Source organism: Lissotriton helveticus, chromosome 3_1 (assembly GCF_964261635.1).
Source record: "Lissotriton helveticus chromosome 3_1, aLisHel1.1, whole genome shotgun sequence".
Classification (NCBI taxonomy): Eukaryota; Metazoa; Chordata; class Amphibia; order Caudata; family Salamandridae; genus Lissotriton; species Lissotriton helveticus.
This window is the reverse complement of record NC_136061.1, coordinates 1,555,547,284-1,555,570,861: the sequence shown is the minus strand read 5'-3', so window position 1 is coordinate 1,555,570,861 and position 23,578 is coordinate 1,555,547,284. Positions and strand designations below refer to the sequence as shown.

The following is a 23,578-nucleotide window of genomic DNA, read 5'->3' as shown; positions in this document are numbered from 1 at the left end:
ACATTTTTTGCCCTTGCACCTCTTGTAGTATGGTTCAAATGAAGAAATCCAGACGAGGTAGTGAAATGTCCAAGTTAGTTTTATTTCAAGTACAGGACCTACGACCTCCTGCTTCCAGACTCAACAGCAAGTTCTCATCTGAGCCCCTACATTCTAATCATGAGAATACTACAACACTCTACGTTCCAAACATTAACGTAAAACATAAAATGCATTACCCCACATTACACCTTTGCAGCGTTACTGATACAGGGCCAGTGGGTGGTCTCGGGAAGTGCACTAATTACATTGCGCCTACCCGCGCCTCCAGTACCCCAGGTCCCCATTCTGAGTGTTTTTAGTAGGCGGTATGGTACTGGAGTCACCTCCCACCCACCTAAAGGAGCTGTGACTGACCGACTGCTGTCTCCTGCAGAGGAGTGTTAATTTTGTGCATGCTTGGAGCATATTATTGGAATGTCAACAGGCCTGTAAGGCTCCTACAATGAAGCTGTCAGGGTGGCATAAAAGGAATCCATTTTGGAAATATGTGCTTTACTCATCAAGGTTTGAGGTACACTTAGCAGGCTGTTGGACTCATTGCACATTACTTGGTGCACAGTAGTACTTGCATGATCTCTTGCGGGGTGATCACTTTTAACATGAATTTGACTTTCGAGTTTGGTGTCTGACTGAACGGGCTTTGAGATTAGAGTGCCCTTTTCCTTGCTGGGGTTGCGTGAGCACTGCTGTCAGTCTGTTATTCATGGCTTCCCCTCACTTCCTGGTTGCAGAAAACGACCTAGTTTTGCAATGTTCTGAAAGGTAACGTGACTTGCATGGTACCCCAGCCTGCCTCCAGAAAGGGATTGGATCTGCAATGTGCTCTTCCGGGAGTCCTCCCTAGAGGTTCTTAGTCTACGAGGAACAGGTTTGCCTGCACTGCCAGTTTCTGAAGGTCCGGTCATACCTTATCTTTGCTTCGTACATCATTGCTTTTCAACTTATGAACAGGGTGGTGAATGGGTTTGCTCATTCAGATTTAACTATGGGAAGTCTTGCAAAACTCCTTTGACACTTTCAAGTTTTGGTAATGGACGCATTTATTCTTTGTGGTGTGGTGTTTTGTATCTGTTATTTAGCTGCACGCGGATTTTCATTTTTGGCTCGCATATCAACCAAAGATTTATTGCAGGGGACAGGCACAACTTCATTGATCAACTTTTTATTATACCTCAACGGAAAAGAGCACTTGTTACGGGTCATTCTGCCAACTGGATTCGGCAGTTCAGTCTTCTAATCCCTGGCTGCATAGTGGAAAAAATCGTATGGTCGTCAAAATCACTGTCTGCAGTTTGACACACACACACTTTTACACACACACCATTGTTTATAAATCACTGAGGACCGGCCAATGACCGTAATGAAGTGTGCAATTACTATTCTAACTCCACGCGTGCTTTGATAGTAGGGAAGGTTATAAAGTGGACGGAAGCAAACCTAACTGCACTTTAATTTTTTGATACACTCACTCAAAAGTACCTTAACACACTACTGGGACCGGTCCTCATAACGCACCGGTCCTCACAAAGATAGTGTTTGTCAGGTTTTTTCATAGTTTACCCACGCTATGAGGACCGGACCGGTCCCCATAATGTAGGTTATACATGCCCACTTTTACACACACACATTTTTTAGGATGCAAGCAGACGTTTTTTGCCCATCATCCTTTTCGAACCTTATTTTGTTTCTATGCAGTGTCTGCAAAGCATAAAACACATCGTAATAATATAGTGGTGCGTGTGTGGAATGATGTGACGTTTTTATGCTTTAATTTTGACCAGGCTGTTTGTTTAAACGCTACACTGTAGTGCGACTGTTGCTTATAGCAGAAGGTAAAAATGTGATATGAAGTGTTTTTTTATTTTAATTTGACAAGGACTGTGCTAGTTTAAACTCGTTTTCAGTGTGTCACATTATTTATGTCTCTTGAAATTGTACTTTCCAGTGTATGCAATACGTGAAGCAGCCACCAACAACCTCATGAAGCTGGTGGAGAAGTTTGGTGCAGAGTGGGCTCAGAACACAATTGTTCCGAAAGTGCTAGCCATGGCCAATGACCCGAACTACCTCCACAGGATGACCACTTTATTCTGTGTTAATGTATGTATCTAGTGCAGTTATGTGACCTAGACTGACCGACTGTTACTGCATCTGCTGTGACGCTTGCTTTTATTGTCTGTGTATTGTCACAAACTTATTTAAAAAATAAGTTTAATCAAAGGGGTGTTTAAACATTAGGAACCTGCAATTCATTAGTTTCCCATTAAGGGTTTTACTTTATTGGGCTTTTTGTTATGGTGTAACAGCGGTCGGGGTTGTATGTTTACATTTTTCACCCTCATTTCAAATCTTATGCATGCAAGTCTTATGGTGGTCATAACATCTGAAAGAAACAGGTTAGTATTAGATTCCTTACCTTAGAATATCCCCAGGCGTCCGACTGGATCTGGAATTTTTTGCGTAGCAGTACCCTTGCGCGTCGGTAGGCGTCTGCGGCTCCGCGTCCGTCGGCGTCGTGGGTGCCGTGATGACGTCGTCTGAGTACTTAGACGCCGCCTCCGCGTACTGACGTCAGTTCTTCTTTTTTCCGCGCCAGCAGCGCAGATCCGGAAAAAGTGGTACCTTAGTCATTTTTTGACTAAACTTTTTGATCCCTTTTGATCATTTTTCGAGTCTTCGACTCCGAACGTGCCGATAGGGATGCCAGGTTTTAAACCATGTGAGGACTGCGACCGACTGATGTCGGTCACCGACCCTCACCGTCTGTGTCTCCCCTGTCTGCGCGTCTAACACAACGACAAGTACTGTTCCGATTGTTGGGCCCTGACTTCGAAAGCTAGGCGGGAGCAGTCCCGCAAGCGACTCGAACTGCGGCAGTCGGCCCCGCGCCGAGAGAGGTCCCGGTCCGGACGGAGGTCGAGGGACCGGTCGCGGGATCGGAGCCATCATAGCTCCGGGAGTCGACATCACTCCACAGGTTCGAAGTAGTCAGGTAAGCACAAGAAGTCGAAGAGACATCGCTCTTCGGACACCCCCCGACGCTCACGCGACACGGCCTGGGGTTCGGGTGACACCGCCCACGCGGCTCCGTCAGAGTCGCGGGCATTGCGTCCGGCCCCATACCCACCGGTCCCTTGGCCACACGCGACGCCGGAGGAGATCGAGCGGTTCCTCATGGCCATGAGGTCTCTCACTCCGGCGGGCTCCGCGGCGCCTTCGGGCCCAGCGGACCCGTCTGGGGGCCCTAGTGGGTCCAGGGCTCCGGCCCCGACGCTGTTGTGTGCTTCGGGCCCGGCGCCGCAGGCCCCCACTGGATCCGGATCCAGGTCGTCGCCGGTTGACCCGACTACCTCACCGGCACTGTCTTCGGGCGGCGCCGTCCCCGATGCCTCCCTCAATCCAGTTCCGGCGTCGGAGCGGTGCTGCTGGGCGCCGCTTTCAACGCCGTTTGAAGAGTTTTACTTCAATGAACCGGCCCATCCTTTGACACCCCTGAATATCAGGAGATGGGTGATGAGGAGAATTGGGAGGGGTCTGAGGGCCCTCTGGCACGGGAGTGTCAGTCCCAGGAGGACTGGACAGGGGTGACTTGGGGATGCCAGTGGTCTGGATACCTCGCCAGACACTGGTTTTGTTTCACCTCCTACCGTGGCTACGGAGGAGGGGGCAACTTACAGTGTGGTGCTGACGCGGGCGGCCAAGGCCTTGGGCCTTGATCTCCCTGTCGCGGCCGCGGGGACTAACCTCCTCACTGAGGTCCTTAAACCGCAGTCATACTCGGCTGAGCCTCTGCTGCCGTTAAATGAGGCCTTGACCGACGGTTTTTTTTGGGCACTTGGTCCAGGCCCGCTACAGGTTCGCCTGTAGATAGGAATGTGGCCAGACTCCACCGCCCGGCCCCGGGCGACCCTTGTTTCCTGTCCACCCACCCCATCCCCGAGAGCCTGGTTATTCAGGCTTTGAATTCCCAGACCGCATTTCCGTCGGCTCCGCCTGACAGGGAATCCAAGAGGTATGAGCAATACGGCAAGCAGGTATTCTCCGCCCTGAGTCTGGGACTGCGGTCTTCCAACACCGCATGCCTCTTGGGCCGTTACACCCACTCTCTGTGGGATACGGTCGTGGAAGTGCTGCCAGAATGCCCGTTGGAGGTACGGGCTAAACTCTGCCAAGCCCTTGTGGAAGGCCGAGATGCGGCACATTATTCTATCCGGTGTGGACTAGATACCACCGACTCACTGGGCAGAGCGATGTCAATGACGGTGGCGATTCGTCGCCACGCCTGATTGAGGTCCGCCAACTTCTCGGCCGATGTCCAGAATACACTCATGGACATGCCGTTTGATGGCCGTCGCCTTTTTGGCGACAAGGCAGACCATGCGCTTGAGCGCTTTAAGGACTCCAGGGCTACGGCCAGGTCCTTGGGCCTCTCGGCCCCGCGCCAGCAAACTGGTGCCTTTCGCTCCTTTCATGGCCAAGGAAGGGGCGCCCCCACGCGTGCTGCCAGCCACGCGCCGCAGACTTACATCCAACGCGGTGGCGGCCGTGGAAACCGCCGTGGAGGAGGTCGGGGACAACGGCGAGGCCAGTCCACACCCTCCCCCGCAGCATCCGACTCAAAACCCTCCTAGTCCGTGCTTTCAGGCCCATGTGACGCCAGTGGGTGGCAGGGTTCGCCATCACCTCCTCCACTGGTGCACTGTCACATCGGACAGGTGGGTGCTGCAAATCGTCCAAAGGGGCTACTCCCTCCCCTTTGAGACGACCCCTCCAGCCATGCCACCGCAGAACTACCGTGTATCGGGGGATCATTTGCGACTTCTGCAGGAGGCATTTACGGCCCTCTTGGCCAAGGGGGCCATCGAGCGCATTCCTGGGCCAGAAGTAGGGTGTGGTTGCTACTCCCACTACTTTCTGGTACCCAAGAAGGGCAAAGGGGGCCTACGCCCTATCTTGGATCTGCGGAACGTCAATGGCTTCCTCCGGAAGGAGAAGTGTAAAATGCTGACACTGGCTCAGATCTTAGCTGCCCTGGACCCAGGAGACTGGATGGTAGCGTTGGACTTGCAGGACGCTTATTTTCACATCCCCGTCCTACCGGCGCTACCTGCGGTTCACGGTTGGCCGCGAGCACTTTCAGTTTACCGTGCTCCCCTTCGGCCTTACCAGCGCCCCACGGGTGTTCACAAAGGTGGTCGCCGCTCATCTGCGCAGGTTAGGGGTTTCAGTCTTCCCCTACCTCGACGACTGGTTGTTGAAGGCGGGCTCGCCCCAGACAGTCGTCAGCCACCTCCAGACGACGGCAGACCTCCTGCACCTGCTGGGGTTCTCCAATGTGCTGAAGTCACACCTGTGTCCCTCTCAGAAGCTCCTCTTCATCGGAGCGGTTCTCGACTCGGCGCAGTTTCGGGTTTATCCACCCGAACAGCGGGTTCGGGATATTCAGGCTCTGAATGCGATCTTTCAGCCTTCATCCCCGGTCTCAGTCAGGTTGACGCTGCGGCTTCTGGGGCTGATGGCCTCCTGCATCCTTCTGGTGCATCACGCCCGGTGGCGGATGCAGGCTCTGCAGTGGGACCTGAAGTTTCAGTGGGCCCAGCATCAGGGCAACCTATCCGACCATGTCCTGATCTCGGAGGGCACTGCGATACAGCTGCAGTGGTGGCTCACGGACCGCGATTGGGTCAGCGGCAGATCCCTCTCCCTTCCCAACCGGAGCACGTAGTTGTGACTGACGCGTCCCTCCAGGGCTGGGGAGGCCACATGGGAGAGGCGGAGATCAGAGGCCTCTGGTCTCTGGCGGAGTCCCGGCTCCATATCCAGCTTTTGGAGCTGCGGGCGATTCGTCTAGCCCTGAAGGCATTCCTCCCCTCTGTCCGGGGGAGTGTTGTGCAGGTGTTCACGGACAACACCACCGCCATGTGGTACTGCAACAAACAGGGCGGGGTGGGGTCGTGGACCCTTTGCCAGGAGGCTCTGCGCCTCTGGCAGTGGCTGTAACATCAGGGCGTGACCCTGGTGGTTCAACACCTGGCAGGTTCCCTGAACGCCAGGGCGGACGAACTCAGCCGTCGGTGCATGATGGATCACGAATGGCGTCTGAACTCGGACGTGGCGCAAGGCCTCTTTCAGCAGTGGGGTGAGCCTTGGTTAGATCTATTCGCCACCGAAGAGAACGCGCAATGTCATCAGTTCTGCGCGTTGGAATTTCCAAGGCGGCACTCGCTCGGAGACGCTTTTCATCGCGAGTGGAGTTGCGGTCTGTTGTACGCCTTTCCGCCTATACCACTTCTGCCCAGAGTGCTGAAGATCAAACGCGACCGGGCCCAAGTCATCCTTGTGGCTCCGGACTGGGCACGAAGGTACTGGTATCCCGAGCTACTCAGTATGTCAGTCGATCCCCCGGTTCGTCTGCCTCTTCAGGAGGACCTTCTGTCTCAGCAGCAGGGGGCGGTCCTCCACCCGAACCTGTCCAGTCTCCACCTCCATGCTTGGAGATTGAGCGGTGACAGTTGAGGCCATTTGACTTGCCTCCTGAAGTCTGTAATGTCATTCTGACAGCCAGGCGTCCATCCACAAAATCGGTATATGCCTGCAGGTGGAACAAATTTGTGGCATGGTGCACAGCAAAGGCTGTGGATCCACTTTTTGCCCCTCTTTCTGAGGTTCTTCTCTTCCTTCTTTCTCTTGCCCAGCAGGGCTCTGCTCTGGGCACTATCAAGAGCTACCTTTCTGCCCTTTCAGCCTTTCTAAGGCTGCCTGATCAACCTTCTTTGTTCAAGTCCCCTATTGTAACTCGTTTTCTGAAGGGCATCACACACGTTTCCTCCTGTTCCGTTTGTGAGGCCTCAGTGGGACTTGAACCTTGTTCTTACCTTTCTGATGTGCGCTCCCTTTGAGCCACTTCACAACTGTCCTATCCGCCTTCTTACTCTGAAGACTGCTTTCCTGGTTGCCATCACCTCTGCCAGGAGAGTGAGTGAGCTCCAGGCTCTTTCATCTACACCCCCTTTCCTTTCTGTCCATCCGGACAAGGTTGTGTTGCGGACTAGGCCATCTTTCCTGCCCAAGGTTGTCACGGGCTTCCATATCGGGCAGTCCATCACTTTGCCCACCTTCTTTCCGCCACAGCATCCCTCTAAAGAGGAAGAGCGGCTCCACCGTCTGGACCCAAATCGTGCGATTTCGTTCTATCTAGATCGTACACGCCAGTTCCGGGTGGATGACCAACTCTTTGTTGGTTATGTGGGCGCTAAGAAGGGACGGGCGGTGCACAAGAGGACCATCTCTCGGTGGGTCGTCTTGTGTGTCAAGGCGTGTTACTCCTTGGCGAGGAAGGAGCCTCCTGTTGGGCTGAGGGCCCATTCCACTCAGGCCACGGCGGCTAGCACTGCCCTGGGCCGGGGAGTCCCCTCGCAGGACATCTGTCAGGCAGCTACGTGGGCATCCATGCACACGTTTGCTAGACACTACTCCCCCGACAGCCAAGTCCGGAGGGATGGCTTCTTTGGCCGTTCCGTCCTCCAGGACTTTCTGGTGTGACTATTGGTTCGCAGACCCACCACCGGGGTTGGTATTGCTGGGGTATCTATTCTAAGGTAAGGTATCTAATACTAACCTGTTTCTTTCAGATGAACAAGTTACTTACCTTCGGTAACGATATATCTGTAAGAAACAGTAGTTCGTATTAGATTCCGTACCGCCCCACCCATCCTCCCCGTTCTGCGAACCGATATCTAGGGTTAAGGTCATCCCTTTTCAGGGCCCTAGTTTCAATGGCACCAGTGTTGGTTTTTAGCATGGCTCTGCGTTTCTGGCACGGAAAAGCTGTGTCTAAGAACTGACGTCAGCACGCGGAGGCGGAGTCTAAGTACTCAGACGTCATCACGGCGCCCACGACACCGACGACTGACGCGGAGCCGCAGACGACGCCTACCGACGTGCAAGGGTACTGCTACGCAAAACATTTCCGGATCCAGTCTGACGCCTGGGGATATTCTAAGGTAAGGAATCTAATACGAACGACTGTTTCTTAAAGATATATCGTAACCGAAGGTAAGTAACTTGTTCGTCTGGGCTGAGTGGCTGCAGAGGCTGCCACACAGCAGACCTGTTGCTGGACCCCTGGGTGGAGAGCCCCCTGCTCTCCTGGGCCTGCAACAAGGCACATCCTGGGCGAGGTGATACGTCTCCTCCCCCAGGAAGGACAGGGGGAAGCTTCAAAGGCATAACTCCTCTGAGAGCTTCTCCAGACCATTTGCTGTACCCAGCAACCAACCCCCCACCAGGCCTACCCCCACCCTGGCGGGAAGACTGGCAGGGAAAACTACGTCAGGAAGAGGGGTGTGCCGACCTGTGCCGACTCCACCCCTCAGGTGGAGGAGGCCAGGTGAAGCACGACCCCGGACCCCGGCCATCTTGTAGATGGAGAGTCCTGCCCCCTCCCAGCTAGGCTCCTGCCCCCTCCCACAGAAGAGGGGCAGGCTAGGGGGTGTACTCGCCCCAGGACAGGGACCCATTGGTCCCTGCCCTTGCCCTACCTGTAACGCCCCTAAATTCAGTATTTAGGGGCTCCCTGAACCTTCCTTCCTTAGATCCCGATATCAAAAAGATGAAAGAAGATCAAGAAGAAGACCCGCCGTGCAGCTGCTAACAGGACAACAACAACTGACTTGGCCCCAGCCCTACCGGCCTGTTGATCCTGGAACCTGCTCCTGCCTAAACCTGGCGACCTCCGCGGACAGCAACCTTGGGACACCCAGAGGACATGCCTGCCCTGACCCTCTTGAGGATTGGGACTACCATCAGCAGAGGCTCTGCTGCAACAACCCACCTGGTGCCCACCAGGAAGCTCCGGACCAGCCCACTTTGCACCACCTGAGCCGAACCAAGACCACTAGGACGTCCCCCCGGCGACTGGGACCCGAAGTCCAGTGCCCAAAGACCCTCCTCGACTAACCAGCCGACGCCTGCAGACTCAGAACCAGGGGCCACCCCAACCGCCACCAGCCGAGGGTAAGCTTTTCCGACACCCAAAGACACCCCTGCGCCCTACAGCCCCCTGTGCCTCCCTTTGGGGTACCTACCTTTGCTCCAACATCCCAACTTAGCTCTCTAAGTGCTGGTCGCTCCTGGAGTGTCACAGTACCCGAGCCTGCAACCTTTGTTCCTTTTTCAAGATCCTCATTGGATAACATTGAGCGCCCGACGGCTCAAAAGCACCTTGCACCCAGCCGCCTGAGTGCCGCTGGCTGTGACCTCTTTGCCCTATCCTACTCATCCTCCCCCCCTCACCCCCCCCTTTGCCCAGAGGAAGTGACCAGGAGCCCAGCTCCCAGAGCCGCGTGGCCTGCTAGCCGGCAGCCACCAACCGAAGGCCCCATTTCCCTCATTGGATAACATTGGGCCTACCTACCTCTGCACCCGGCTGCCCCTGCGCCGCTGGGACTGAACTAACTGTACTCACCTGACCCTGTGGGACCCCTGAGTCTATGCCCACAACCCTAACTTCACCAACCAAGTACTCGCCTGTAAACCGGTAATTCACTTACCTGCCATTGGATAACATTGACCCATTTTTGACTCAAAATTTTCTAAGTGTGAAGTTTTGAAAACTGAAAATATTCCTATAAAATCAGCCAAATTCCGAGTTCGAAAATACTCACCTGTGATCAGGAGAGAAGCCAGTACTGTACCTTTCAGCCCAGTACTGAACTGCAAGAGTAATCCTTAGCGGGGTTACTAGTAACCTCGATTTTCTCCCTAGGAATCCATTGTCTGCTTTTCTATGAAATTTCTTCTGTCTACTTTTGAAAACTGCAAATATTCTTTAAAAATCGTATGACATACTGAAACGCAATTACCTACCGGTTTTGGGTTAGGCCCCCAAGGCTGGCCCTAGGAGACTAGTGCTGGGTTACAAAAGTAACACAATCGTACTTTACCTGTAATCTGAATTTCCTCCCATTGAATAACATTATGAGAATCACCTCAAAGTTTCAAGTGTGAACTTTTAAAACCGCTTTATATTCAGGAAAAATCCTCACTGTAACTAAAACGTTTTTGCTAATCTGGTTTCAGCTTGGACCCCGGGACTGAATCCAAGATCTAGTCCTGGAACTACCAAAGTAATCCATAAAGTAATCAACTGAACTTTCCTATGAAAACCCATTGAGCTCAATGCTAGAGGGTGTTTCAGAACTGCATTGCTATTAGCTAACCTGTGATTGTGTGTACAAATTTATTGCTCCTCTGCAAAGTATTTACCTGAGAGGAGAGTACTCGTATCTCGAAGTATATTTTTAGAACTGTTGGTTCTAAAAATAAAACAACTATATCTGAGGATACAATATCAATTGGCCTGGAGTTCAGTTCTTGTGTGTGAAGCCTTTTGCTGACTGAGTGTGTACAACAAATGCTTTACACTGTCCTCTGGTACTGCCTTACTGCTCGACCAAGCTACCACTTTGGAGAGTAAGGTCAGTACTGACTTTAACCTCTGTTAAACCTTTGGGGTTTGTGGACTCTGTACACACTGTGCTGCCTTATTGTCCAGTATATATAGAGCCACCTTCTCACAGCTCTTCTCTGCCTCTCTAACCCTGAAGGTCTTCGGGGTGAAGACCGAGCAGGCGTTGCAATCCTTGCTCTCGTGGTCGACAGGTAAGCAGAGATTGCAAACCGGGTGCTGGTCCTTCTGCGCGTACTTGTGGTGGCCGTTACGGCAGAATTTAAAAAGTGTTTTGTCCATTCATGTGCTCAGGGGGGCCCCCTGTGTGCGCATTCTCCGTTGGCCGTCGAAGTTCTCCTCCTTCTTCGTCGTCCCGGTACAGTGATCTTGTTTCTCGGTGTCTTCTCCAATGCTTTCCGTGTAGAATACGGCTTTTTCCTCTTTCCTCCAAAAACTCTGGAGCCTCTAGGTGACAATCCAGACCCAACGGCAGAAAAAAGAATCTGAAGATGGCACCCAAAGGTGGGAGCTTCTGCGGGAAGCGTACCGTCGTCATAGGAAGTACACCAAAAGGTGGGACGTCGACGCCCACCTGGGCTACGGAAAAAAAAAGAAAAGACTACGATTCCGGACCCAACCACTAGACCACGGAATAATGCGCAGCATAGTGAATCCAGAAAGATTAACGCTGCAAAACGTGTCTGGTGGTGACGGGCTGCCTACAGCAAGTCTGACCACATCAAGGTTGATAGGTTTTCAGTGGGCACCTCAGAGGTGCCCTCTGGGTACATGGTTAAATAAATTCCACATTGGCATTCGTGTGTTTTTGTTCGAGTATTTTGGCACCAAACTCGCCTGGGTTCAGAGAAGCAATCACGGTGCTGGGGAACTAGAGTTGTCGAGTTTCCAGCCCATGTACTCTCTAGGGCTTCCCTGACACTTGCCATATCTAAGAATGGCCTTTAATATTGTAGCAGCATATCCGCTCATGTAGATATGTCCACACCTATGGTATAGTGCACCCTGCCTTAGGGCTGGAAGGCCTGCTAGAGGGATGACTTCGCTATTCTTTAGGTAGTGCAGATGGCATGGCGCAGAGGCAGTGTGACATGTCATCTTTGTCTGTTTTGTCTTTACCAGGCCACACATGCTGCAGTGGCAGTCTGCATGGCAGGGGAGGAGTCCCTAGGGGATCCTCTTCAGTTCCAATGCCCGAAGTACCCGGGTACCATTTTACTAGGGACTTACAGTGGGCCTGAACTGGAAATTGCCAATTTTGGAATTGTTTTTAATGGAAGAAGCACTCGTGACCTGCTTCGATAGGACCCTGTGCAATACTATCCAGGCAGATGGTGGCAAATTTGGAAACCAGAAGTAGCTTGGTTACAAAGCTGAAATGTTATGGGCTGGTGGATGTTATAGATTTCTAGCTAGAGTTGTGGTGTCCCAACTTAATTATATTGGAAGCAGTTAGTGAGCTTAATTTGTGTTTAGGCATTCATTTGGTTGCCTCCATTGCAAATGGAGATGTAGCTAATGGTGAACCAAAGAACTTTGTTCAGTTGTGTTGAATACATTTTTAAACCAAACACTGGTTTGATTCCGGATGTCAATCTTAGTGAGAGTAAAGTTGGAGCAATTGTCTGCATGTGAAATACTAGGATGTAACTGCAGTCTCGAAAGAGGCAATGTAAACATGGGGAGCGGGGCACCAACAGCTAGGTGTGTTGGGGGAGGAATTGGGCTGCTTTTTAATAATCCATTTCAGTGAGGACTGTCGTGGTTTTCATCCAGTGTAAGGCCGGTCTGTAACCTTTCACCTATATCTTCTTTAGGCGCTCTCTGAAACTTGTGGACAGGACATAACCACCAAGCTGATGCTGCCCATTGTTTTGAAAATGGCTGAAGACCAGGTAGCGAATGTTCGCTTCAACGTGGCTAAATCGCTCCAGAAAATCGGCCCAGTACTAGATGGCAGGTAACATTTACACTGAACAAAAATCTGTTTCTTCAGATTGACTTCCCTGTTTTGTGTGTTTTTAAGTGTGAAAAGCCAACAAATCATTATTTATGGGGCCTCCGTTCGTAAGACACACACCTTCTTGGTTACTGTAGGGTGCATTTATGGAGAGTGTTATGTGCAACCCTTTAAAGCCTTCCTTTAACATTGTGCAGGTATTTTTGTTCCCTATATGAAAAAATTAAATCATTCCACCAACCTGCCATGCTTGTTTTTTTTGTTGTTTTTTTTGTAAAACTTCATCTTTTAACAGTGCACACTTATTTTCTGCATTAGAATTTTTTGACCTTGCTGATTTTCTTAAACCTTTATCTCTTTGTTACCCTTAGAAGCAGCAAGGTTGAAATGTTATACTTTGTTTTTATGTTTAATTGCTTCTTCCGTACTATGCCTTTCTGTGTGGTAAGTTAAATTAACAATTATTGCGTTTTTGTTTCTACTGTAACAGTACACTGCAGGCAGAGGTGAAACCAGTGCTGCAGAAGTTGGGGCAGGACGAGGACATGGATGTCAAATACTTTGCGCAAGAAGCAATGAGTGGTGAGTACTAGTCATAGCTCTAAAGTTTGGCCAGTACATTTGCTTATAAAATAACACATCTTCTATATTGACAGGGGCACTTCTTTAACTGTCTTCATGAATTTGTCCATGATTAAATAACTTTGCTCCCTGACAAGTGGTAGGAAAAGGTTTGTTTTACTAGCTGCTCTTCCGTTTCCAAGTGGTGAAACTCCACTCTTTCCTTGTTTGCCCACCTTACTCCATCTTTCCTTGATGTATAAAAGCTCTTCCCCTGACTTAAAAAAAAAAAAAACTACTGGCAATTTGTGCAGTACAATTATTCAGATCAGAAGATGTTGGACGTATTTTTGCAGAGGAATTTATACATTGTTAGCGCTTTCAGACCTTCACAAAGTTTTGTGTTATGACCCATTTACCTCTTTGACCTGTGCGTATTCATATTCAAATGCTGTGTTTAATTGACAGTCTGCCTGTTCTTTAGGCTTGAGTAATTGGTGCTGAAGCTTTTTTTTCAAATTTTACTAATGTTGTTTTTTGCTTCTAGTTCTTGTTTTGGCATAACAGATGGGACGGGCAGTTGCATCTTCTGATTCCAAACCTGTTGAGGACTTCTGAAGAAGACTGAAACGTGTGACTCACTTCCACCAACCCTCGGCCCTCCCCCATTTCCCCTCTCATGAAAACAAATGGCAACTACTGTTAGAAGAACTCTATTCCCAATGATGCTGTTCTTCTAAAGACTTTTTTTAGAAACATTTATTTATGCTCTTACGATCATGTGCAGCTCTGCCACCATGAATCTTCAACCGCGTACTGTATGCTAACCTGTAGTTCTTGCTGGAGGGTAATAGTTGGCATGTTGAAGCATTCAGGTGAACGAGAAATAGTGACCGGTGCATGTATGTATATTATGAGTTGCAGTTTTATTTACTTTTTTTTTTATATTGCCATTTTCAGTTCACCATCATGCCCAACACACGAAAGAACAAATTAATCCTCTAGCTCTTTAAGGTGTTTAAATTAGACTCCTTTATTCTACTTCTTGGCCTATCCCTGTAAATGTAGCCGGTTAAGTTGGAGAAGAAAATACTCATTTCCTCTCAAAATAAGATAAATTATCCATTCTTTAGGTAGTTCAGTACAAGTTCATTTCATGCAATTAATGTGAATTGTTTGTACTCGTTTTAAATATTCATTGAACATTACTTTAAGGTTGTGTCATATCTAGATCGCTGTACTGTGCCAAAAGTTTTTATATGGTGGCAGCACTCTACTTTTTCTTTCCAGAAAGGGATGGGTCCTTCAATTACCCTTTCACCCTAACATTCAATGGACACATTGTATCGCTAGCCCCTTGTCCTTGGTTTTTCATGCGGGCATGACTATTGTCTGTGTTCTCAGAAAATCCCACTGTAACACACCTATCCAACTCTAGATGAGGGAAAGCTGTGTTGGGGACCCTTAGCAAATCGAAAGTCAATTGGTTCAGTAGGTTTTTGATTAATATATGGAATAAAATTGCCATTGCGTATGTAAATGTTGAGTAATTTCTCTTTTTTAAGGTTCTTTTTGATTAACACTTGCCAAACAGTTTATCTGAAGTTTATTGAAATAATTTGGTTAACACAAACATTCTTAGTTTTGATGATTGTGTACTGATCTGAAAGTTTTGTATTGAATGTCACCTAAATTTGCTCATTCCATGTGGAGTCCGTCCCCTGTCGCTGTGTAGATTTTCAAGATGCAATTAAGTAGAACCAAATGTTTTTCTAAGCCAGTCTTTGCTTACAATTGAGGTCAACCATAAGCACAATTAGCCATTGTACTTAATTATTCCTCATCGCCATTTACTTGGGGGTAGTGGCCCTTTGAGGTCAAAGGTTTGTGCTTTCACACAATCTGGGGAGATTAATATAAGATGTGTAAGTATGATTGACATTTTTTTTTGAGGTTTGAGGTTTCCACTTAGTTTCAATTAATAACAGAAATGTTTTGCTTAGAAAGTATGTATAATTCAATCCACCTATTAAATATACAATATGACTTGAGGGATGAAGCACCCTTGCCGTACATTATAAGTATGGTTCCAGATTTCATGGTATTTATTTTTCTTACATTTGAGTCTATTTTTCCATATTTTATTTTTTGGCCTGCTTATTGGTATTTATCCATATTTATTTTGTGTTTTGAGAATAAGCAGTCATAAAATGGTATAGTTCCCAGTTTATTTAACTGATAAACATACACTCTTTCTTTGATGCCTATCGAGTTTTAGCAAATTAAGCAGCCAAATCGAGCTAAACGCTCTACCCACATGTAAATATGGGCATTATATACAAATGATTTAAGGAAATCTGCTCTTGTGTTTATTTTTATTTTTTTAGTTCTTCGTGCTATTTTATCTTCTCAGTTGTTGGCCTGGAATTTGTGAATGACAGCATGGAGAGTCACTCACAAGAAGCGCAATTTTTAGTATTTCAGGTTTTAAAAATAAATATATTCAGAAAACACATTTTCTGTCTATCTGGAAAAATTGTAAAAACAGCCTTAATTATAAGGAAATTGCAAGTCACTGAGGAGTTCATAACCATATAGAGGAACAAGGCTGAAGTTAGTTCCTTTATAAGGTTATTGAACTTGGAGGTTACTGACAATATTCTTAGGTACACCAGGGGGTAATTTATCCCACATAATACATGGTTAACCCATCACCTTTCCCACAAACCACTTAAAACCTTTCTTCCTGATTCACAGAGGGCCTCCGCAGTCGTGGCAGGGGACCCCCACTCGTGACAGAACCTCTGCAATGAGAAACTGCTGCACAGAGATCCTTTGTATAATCTGGCCCTATGTTTGTAGCTCTTTCATATGAAAAAACGAGCATTTTTGCAGACCTGCAGAAGAAAAATAAAGACTAGTACAAAATTAAACACATCAAAAACTTGCTAGATATTTGTTACAAAAAGATTTTAGAAACCATTCAATAAAAGTCGGTAAAAAAAAAAAAGCTGCAGTAGCTCGGAGTATGTAGAAATCTGCAGAAGGATTCTAGCTTTGCTCTTTCTAACGAGTGCAAAAAAGAATTACCTGCTTGTCATTGTAAACTATTAAAATAGAGCAGAAGAAAGAAAAGCAACGTTCATTTTTCTTTGCTTTAAACATGCTCCCTGACCTGCCTTTCACATCAGCTGCTGGCTATGGCAGCTGTCATTGTGACGTCAGAACTCCCCTGTAATAACTTGTATGGTCACGTTCTAACCTCTATTCTTTATAATCGGCAGCTGAGTGCGACACTAGTTGTTGATTATAAAGAAATGAGAGAATTGCATTCTTTCATGGAATACAGAATCCCATGTATTATAGATATCCGTAGTGCTTATTGGCCTTGGTTTTTTGTGGGCTTCCATGTCAGGCTTCGTACTTAAACAAATTAGAATAGAAGAGATATTTTATCTGTAATATTCCCCAAATTTCCTCTCACAACCCTCCTTTAAAAAGAAAAAAGTATGTGTATGTATGTATGTATGTATGTGTATATATATATGTATGTATGTATGTATGTATGTATATATATATATATATATATATGTATATATATGTATATGTATATGTATATGTATATATATGTGTATGTATATGTATATGTATATATATGTGTATGTATATGTGTATATATATGTATATATATATATATATATATATATATATGTATATATGTATATATATGTATATATATGTATATATATGTAGTACCTACTGGCGGTCGCCAGTAGGTATATATAGTTAGGATTTTTTCTCTATGGGTTTTTTGAAAATTCTATGTCTAATAACTTTGGCGTTTGTGGACGGAATTGGCTGAAATTTTCAGGAAAATGGCACATTTTGTTTCTGAGCAGCCCTTGAAAATTTGGGGGGGGTTCGTCCAGTGGGGGCCGAGAAAAAAGGGGGGTCCCAAAACGTGTTTTTAACATTGAGTTTTCCATAGGGCGGTTGGCCTCACTTTTAGCCCGAACGGCTGAATGGATTTGCACGAAACTTGGCAAAATTGTAGGGACTGGTAGCCCGATGTGCCTTTTGTAGGTCTCAATATATGTGCTCCAGTGGATTTTGAGAAATTAACGTTTTAAAAAAGATATATATCTGTAACAGCGGACCGGTTAGCGCTCTGGTTCGCGGACTTTTCGCGCAACGGAGCTTTGTGAAGCGAAGCTGATTGGTTCTCCGGCGTCTGTCAACATTCCAAACAGTCCGTAGCGGCCGCCATCTTGTCTCTCGGTAGGATCGAGAGACAAGAGGAGGTCAAAACAAAGGGGGAAATAACTATAAGGGGGCATAGTAGATCCTCGCTGACCCCCTAGGTTTGATGTGGAGGTTTTAAAAGGGCCCCGCGGGGCAAAAAAAAATAATAAAAATAATAATTGAACGGCTGAATGGATTTGCACGAAACTTGGCAAAATATTAGGGACTGGTAGCCCGATGTGCCTTTGCTAGGTCTCAATATATGTGCTCCAGTGGATTTTGAGAAATTAACGTTCAAAAAAAGATATATATCTGTAACAGCGCTCCGCTTCGCGTAACGGAGGTTTGCGAAGCTGATTGGTCATTCTGTCACTGGGCTATAGTTGGGCTACATCTGGCTGATATTTGGGCTACATTTGTTTTTTTGTGTGTCTGGCGGCCATCTTTGGGCTACATTGGGCTACATTGGGCTTCATTGGGCTACATTCGGCTAATTAGCAAATAGCTCATCGCAAACTAGGAATGGTAAAGAATCGCTATTTATTCCTTAAAGTTCGCTATTTAGGAAATGCAAATAACTTTGATGATACATATGGCGGTTCATCTCTAACAAGATAAGAAGCATAGGGATAGATTTATGATGACTGGCGCATCACCAGGGATGTGTTAGTCATTCTGTGCCGCTGTTCCGTCACCTATGGTGTGCTGCATTTACAATGCGGCGCATCACGGGGCAAAAACAGCACAGATGCGTGATGTATCTGTGCCGTAAAGGTGGCGCATTGCTGGAGTTGTATCGCAAGTGTGATGAAGGTCCAGCAAGGGTCGGGGGTGCCCCTGTCGCAGGGTTTCTGTTCTCACACAGAACTGTGGACAGAGGATTGGAACCTCGGCGAATTAGGGTGTCCCAAAACTCACGTTAGTAATCAAAAACTATTTAGCAAGCTAGGTACAGTGTCACATTGGATATAACAAACTCTCAATGTTTAGACAATCCAGAATATGAACTTATAGTACCTCAGGATACGTGGAACTCATGAACAGTCGGTCGTTATATATTTCTTAGAAACCAGAACATGGAGTTAAGAAGAACACATGTGTATTTGAAATGTTTATTTACTAATGCCGTCTTCTCAGGCGTAGTACCTTAGATAATAAAAGTACACATATTATCAGTAGCAAAATTACCAGCATAGTTACTAGTACATAAAAAGTGAATGGTGATAGTATGTTAACATGCTGTAAATGAATAAGAGTTAGCAACACTTATAAGCAGCCGCGGGCCGTGGAGGGAGTTACGGTGAGGCAGGGAGGCGGGGAGGGGGAGAAGCAGGGTGGAGAATACAAGTACACATATTATCAGTAGCAAAATTACCAGCATAGTTACTAGTACATAAAAAGCGAATGGTGACAGTATGTTAACATGCTGTAAATGAATAAGAGTTAGCAACACTTATAAGCAGCCGCGGGCCGTGGAGGGAGTTACGGTGGGGCAGGGAGGCGGGGAGGGGGAGGGGCAAGGTAGAGAGGGCTCCACCCTGCTTCTCCCCCTCCCCGCCTCACCGTAACTCCCTCCACGGCCCGCGGCTGCTTATATCTCACCCTCCCTAATACACATATTATATTATTTGCTAAGAAGGTCTCTTTGTGTTGGTTTAGGGCGTGCCCATACTTTAGTGTCTTAGATTTGAAGGAATCACATCAGCATACACTAGCTCTCTCTTCATGTGAACCGCATCAACTGTTGTGTATGTGTGTTCGGCAAAGCAATATAAAACCCGCCTCATGCCCAGAATTGGCAGAAGTTGCACTTATGTTATGAGTATGAAGTCGTGGAGATCAGACCTCATAACAATTCTGTATCGTGTTGTTCTTGAAACTTTAGCACTCGCTGTACAGATATAGTTTAACAAGTAAAGCAGATAGTAGACCAATAACATATTATTCTCATGTAAACCACGATGAACTACTAGGTGGAAAGCTAAAGCAACAACTAAATGTCGTGTGCAGAAGTTGCAAAAAAGGAAAAATGGCGTTTAAACCGGTAATGAGCCCATGCTAACTTAACACGGTGTAAAGATATCCAGGACCTAGATGACACCTCCTCATGATCCGGAAACGAACTGAATAAGATAATAGAAGTGCCATCTCATGAGAGCAGATTGCAAGTTTATATGTGGACGGTCCGCAAGGTAAAGCATTAAAAACTAGGAAAATTCAATGCTAAAGAAAAATAAAACAGCCAAGTACTTTATCGAGTCTTAAGCCAATAGGCAAGGTAAATAATAAAAACTTGACAATTAAGTCAATGAATTGTCAATGAAATTCTAGTACTCAGCATATGAAACATGAAAAAGGTCTATGACATAACTGTGTATGCAAAATAAGCTGCAACAGCCTCCAACAGGAAGTCACCGTCTTCATCCGAAAACAGTTCAGCCATCCAATTTAAAAGCGGAAAAGAACATACGTGCTCTCCCAGCACCGGATCCTCTATCACCATCAGAGGACAGCTCGGTGGGTTTTCAAGAAAGCTGTGTTCCAAGAAAGACTGTGCTGCCGCCAGTAAATTCCAGGGACCAAGTAGTCCATGCATCAATGCCACAGCCATAATCCTTTCGCCAGGACAAATCAACTCGTGAGTAATGATAGGAGTCATCAGCTGATTAAAGTCGACGTCAGGAGAAACCGGTCCGCAGAGACACAAATCAATGGCCCAATCGAAATCACAGGTCAGGCAGTGAAATACAGGCTGGACACAGGTGAAGTAGGAGAACCGAAAAGATAATCCATATGCCGTGCTTAATATCGCCAACGGCATTGTGCCATAATATTCTAGCATGCGATTGCGGAACAGTGTCAGCAGCTGCAGGGTCGGAGGTTGCATAGGAGGGACATCCATATTTAAAAATGTAAAAAAGCACAAGAGCGTCCGCTGGTAATGCAAGTAAAAATGCAATCCACGAACCAGAGTGGAGAAAATGGAATGAAAGGGAGCAGGGATGACTCCAAAGATTTTCTCAAATGAAGTCACGAGACCACTGGTAACAACTTTAAAAAAGTGTGCCAGGGATTTTGTGGAGGATGCGTTAAAGATAGTCGGAAACATGTTGCTGAAATTGAAAGGCAAATCTGTGTACGGGTGTTCGCTATGTGAAGTACGAAAGTTTCACGGGCCGAACTCAAGGCCACCTCTCTCTGAGACAAAAGAGCTCTTATTCTTGTCATGCCGTTGAAACGTGTCCCAAGGTTGGTATTTGTGGCCAGATTGAAAACTCCCTATGTTCATGTGTGGGAGGAAATAGAACATTTCTGCAGCAAATAACCCGTTCACTTACTGTTACGATAAAAGGAATACTTTTAATTAACTCAGAACAATCTTCATTATTGAGCATCAAATAACTACCATTTTCCAACAACTTGAACGTGGGGATGATAGCAGGAACTGGCGTGCCTTGCAACACGCAAGCCATATTTGGTCGGTGTTTGTTGCATGAATCGTGTAACTGTATGTGCCTACACATTAGTGAATGATCTGGCGTCTCAGTGCATTCCTCTCCATTCAGATAAACTTCTTGATCATCTTTGAAACATCTGTATGTGTATGGAAGCGACCAGACCTCATGAACAAAAGCACTACCTAAAGGTTCATAAAGACCTATTGGTATATATTTCATACAATTTGAAAACTTATATAAAGCAAAAGGCAGCGTTATTAAACCGTGGATAAGGCATGTTGCCAAAAAACCCGCAATCCTCTGCTGATGATGTCACTGAGCATGTCATGAATGATGTAATATGTGACATCATCAGTAGTGGATTATGGGTAATAGTATCTCTAGTTTACTCCCCTATAGCTGTCTTTCTTTTAACATAAGTGTGTGTTTCCTTCCCTTATACTTACTGTTTTTGGTTCGCTTCCAGTTCGCGTACCAGCGAGCGAACTAGGAAGCGAACTAAGAGAAATAGAGGTTGGCACAGTTCCAAATATTGTACCAATTTTTTAATAACGGGGAGGTAGTTCTGAAAAGAACTTTTTTTTTAATTTTTCTGAACATTTTTTTAATGTTTTTGAATTTTTCGGAACAGTTTTATATTTTTTTGGGTTTTTCTTGGAGGGGGCAATGAAAACGATTCATTGTAAAGGGCTCAACAGGAGCAACAAAACAAAAAAAAGAAGTATTTATTATTTTGGGCGTTTCGGACAAACTTGCATATGATAGTCAATAGCTCTGTTGATCAGAGTGATGCTTCTTTCTCCGTAGGAAATGAATCCATCGCAAAATACGCAGGTGTGTTTTACTTCACCAAATCTCATTTGTATATTTGGCACCATCTCCCTGCCCTCTGGTCCCGTTACTTCCGGTACAACAGATCTTCTGGCCATAATAGGGAGATTATCTAGGTCGTTCCGAAACTGTGCAGCACTGTAGTTGTTAGGATGCCACCTAGTCATATGGCGATGCATTGTGTAGTTTCCGAAACTGTATTTTTTGTCGGTCCCTCTGGACAGTCTATCTTGACATATAAGGCAAGTAACGTATCTTGCATTTACTTTTTTCTGACCTTTGGGAATTTTAAAAAATTGCCAAATGAAGTTTTCTTTCCGGTGAGACGTCTTGGGCTGCTCAGGCAAAAACTGCCTCTCTTCGTGCTCGTCCTCCTGTTCCTCTTCTTCTTCTTCTTGTTGAATTACAACTTGAGCAGGTGGTCCACTCTTCCTTGGATGTGGTGGAGGTGGTGGGGAAGCACCAGCTGAAGCTACTAAAGAAGCCATTGCTCAGTGATCACAAAGGGTCTTTCTCTCACAATGATGAAAGTCAGAGTGAGGAAAGAAGGAGGGATTTTCATCATTTGGGAAAAACAAGAGTTCTCAACCAATCAAAAGTGTTCATTTTAGATTATATGACCTAGTCTTACATCATTAGGAAACCAAAAGTGAAATGAACCAATGAAAAGTGTTATTACCAAGTCACATGACTTGCTGTGTTTACGTTAAGCGCTTTGCAGGGCCTCCCGGTTTGCTTCCAGAAACCTGCGCTTTGGCACTCGCTTCGCGTACCAGTTCGCTAACGTAGCACGTCATATGACGTATCACGCGACAACGTGGAACGTCATGCGGACGGGAGGCGTCACGATGTTGTTTTCTAACGCGGCACTTGCGGTAAAGAAACGTTTACCGGCTCGCGGTCTATTTCGCGGCATCAAGGTCAGCTAACGGGAAGCTTCCCGATTCGCGAAGCGGGAACGAAGAAAAAAAAATATTTAAAAAAAAAGTTATTAATAAACATATAAAATATATTTTTGGATTTAAAGAAGAATACATTTTACAGCTACAGATATTAGCTGTTAAAAAACCAATGAAATTCACTGAAAAAACCATAGGTTATAGACCATATATAGTTAGGAATTAGCATTTACAAAACCTTGAAAATTCACTGAAAAAACCATAGGTTATAGACCATATATAGTTAGGAATTAGCATTTAAAAAACCTTATTTTACTCACACAAAACCATTGAAATTCCATATATAGTTAGTTGCACTAACTATATATCGCGCACCCGCAATCCACTGCTGATGATGTCACATATTACATCATTCATGACATGGTCAGTGACATCACTGATGACATCACTGATGACAACATCCAGTGATTATGTGTTTCTGTAAAGTTTAAATATGTTTTACATATTGAAGAATGAGTGGATGTATAAGTGTCTGAATGAAGGTTTTAGTAGGTGCGTGATTGACTGTATGAGTGAGTGATTAAATGCGTCTTACTGAATGCACGGGTTAGTGACTAAACTGTCTAAAAGTGTGCATCAGTATGTCTGTTGTTGTGCAAGCTGCTGCATGTGTTGATCAGTAGCTATATAAGTAGCTATATGGGTTATTGATTGGTTGCACAAGTATTTGTATGGGAGACTGAGTGTGTGTATGGCTGGCTGGGAGGTGTGTGACTCTGTGCAGATCAATGTGTACTTGTATCAGTGATTCTATAAGAGAGTAACTATGTGTTAGTATATGTTTCAAAAATGTAAGGTGTTCTGTGTTTAACTGTATAGATGAGAAAATGGAAGTGTGATTGATTCTTTTCAGGACTGACTAGGTGTGTGAGTAACTCCATGGATGAGTGGCAGAGTGTGAGTGTCTGTATAGGTGTATGAGTGCATATGATAGTGTTGTAAAGATGAGTGATTGTATGTATGAATGATTGTATGAGTGAATGTGTGTAGACATAGGAATCAGTGAGTGCGTATGTAGTAACTAGTATTGGTGTGTCAATGGTTTCAAAAATGATAC

The 23,578-nt window shown here is 46.1% G+C and overlaps 1 protein-coding gene across 1 annotated transcript in view; it reads left to right on the top strand.

Moving 5' to 3' along the window:
* Positions 1-14,571, top strand: part of PPP2R1B (protein phosphatase 2 scaffold subunit Abeta) — a 128,105-nt gene extending 113,534 nt beyond the window's left edge. Inside the window, exons 12-15 of the mRNA XM_078682310.1 lie at positions 1,988-2,142; positions 12,328-12,470; positions 12,961-13,052; positions 13,579-14,571. Coding sequence (XP_078538436.1) covers positions 1,988-2,142; positions 12,328-12,470; positions 12,961-13,052; positions 13,579-13,595 — 407 coding nt within the window. The 3' untranslated portion in view covers positions 13,596-14,571. The remainder of the gene's footprint in view (positions 1-1,987; positions 2,143-12,327; positions 12,471-12,960; positions 13,053-13,578) is intronic.
* Positions 14,572-23,578: the final 9,007 nt, after the last annotated feature.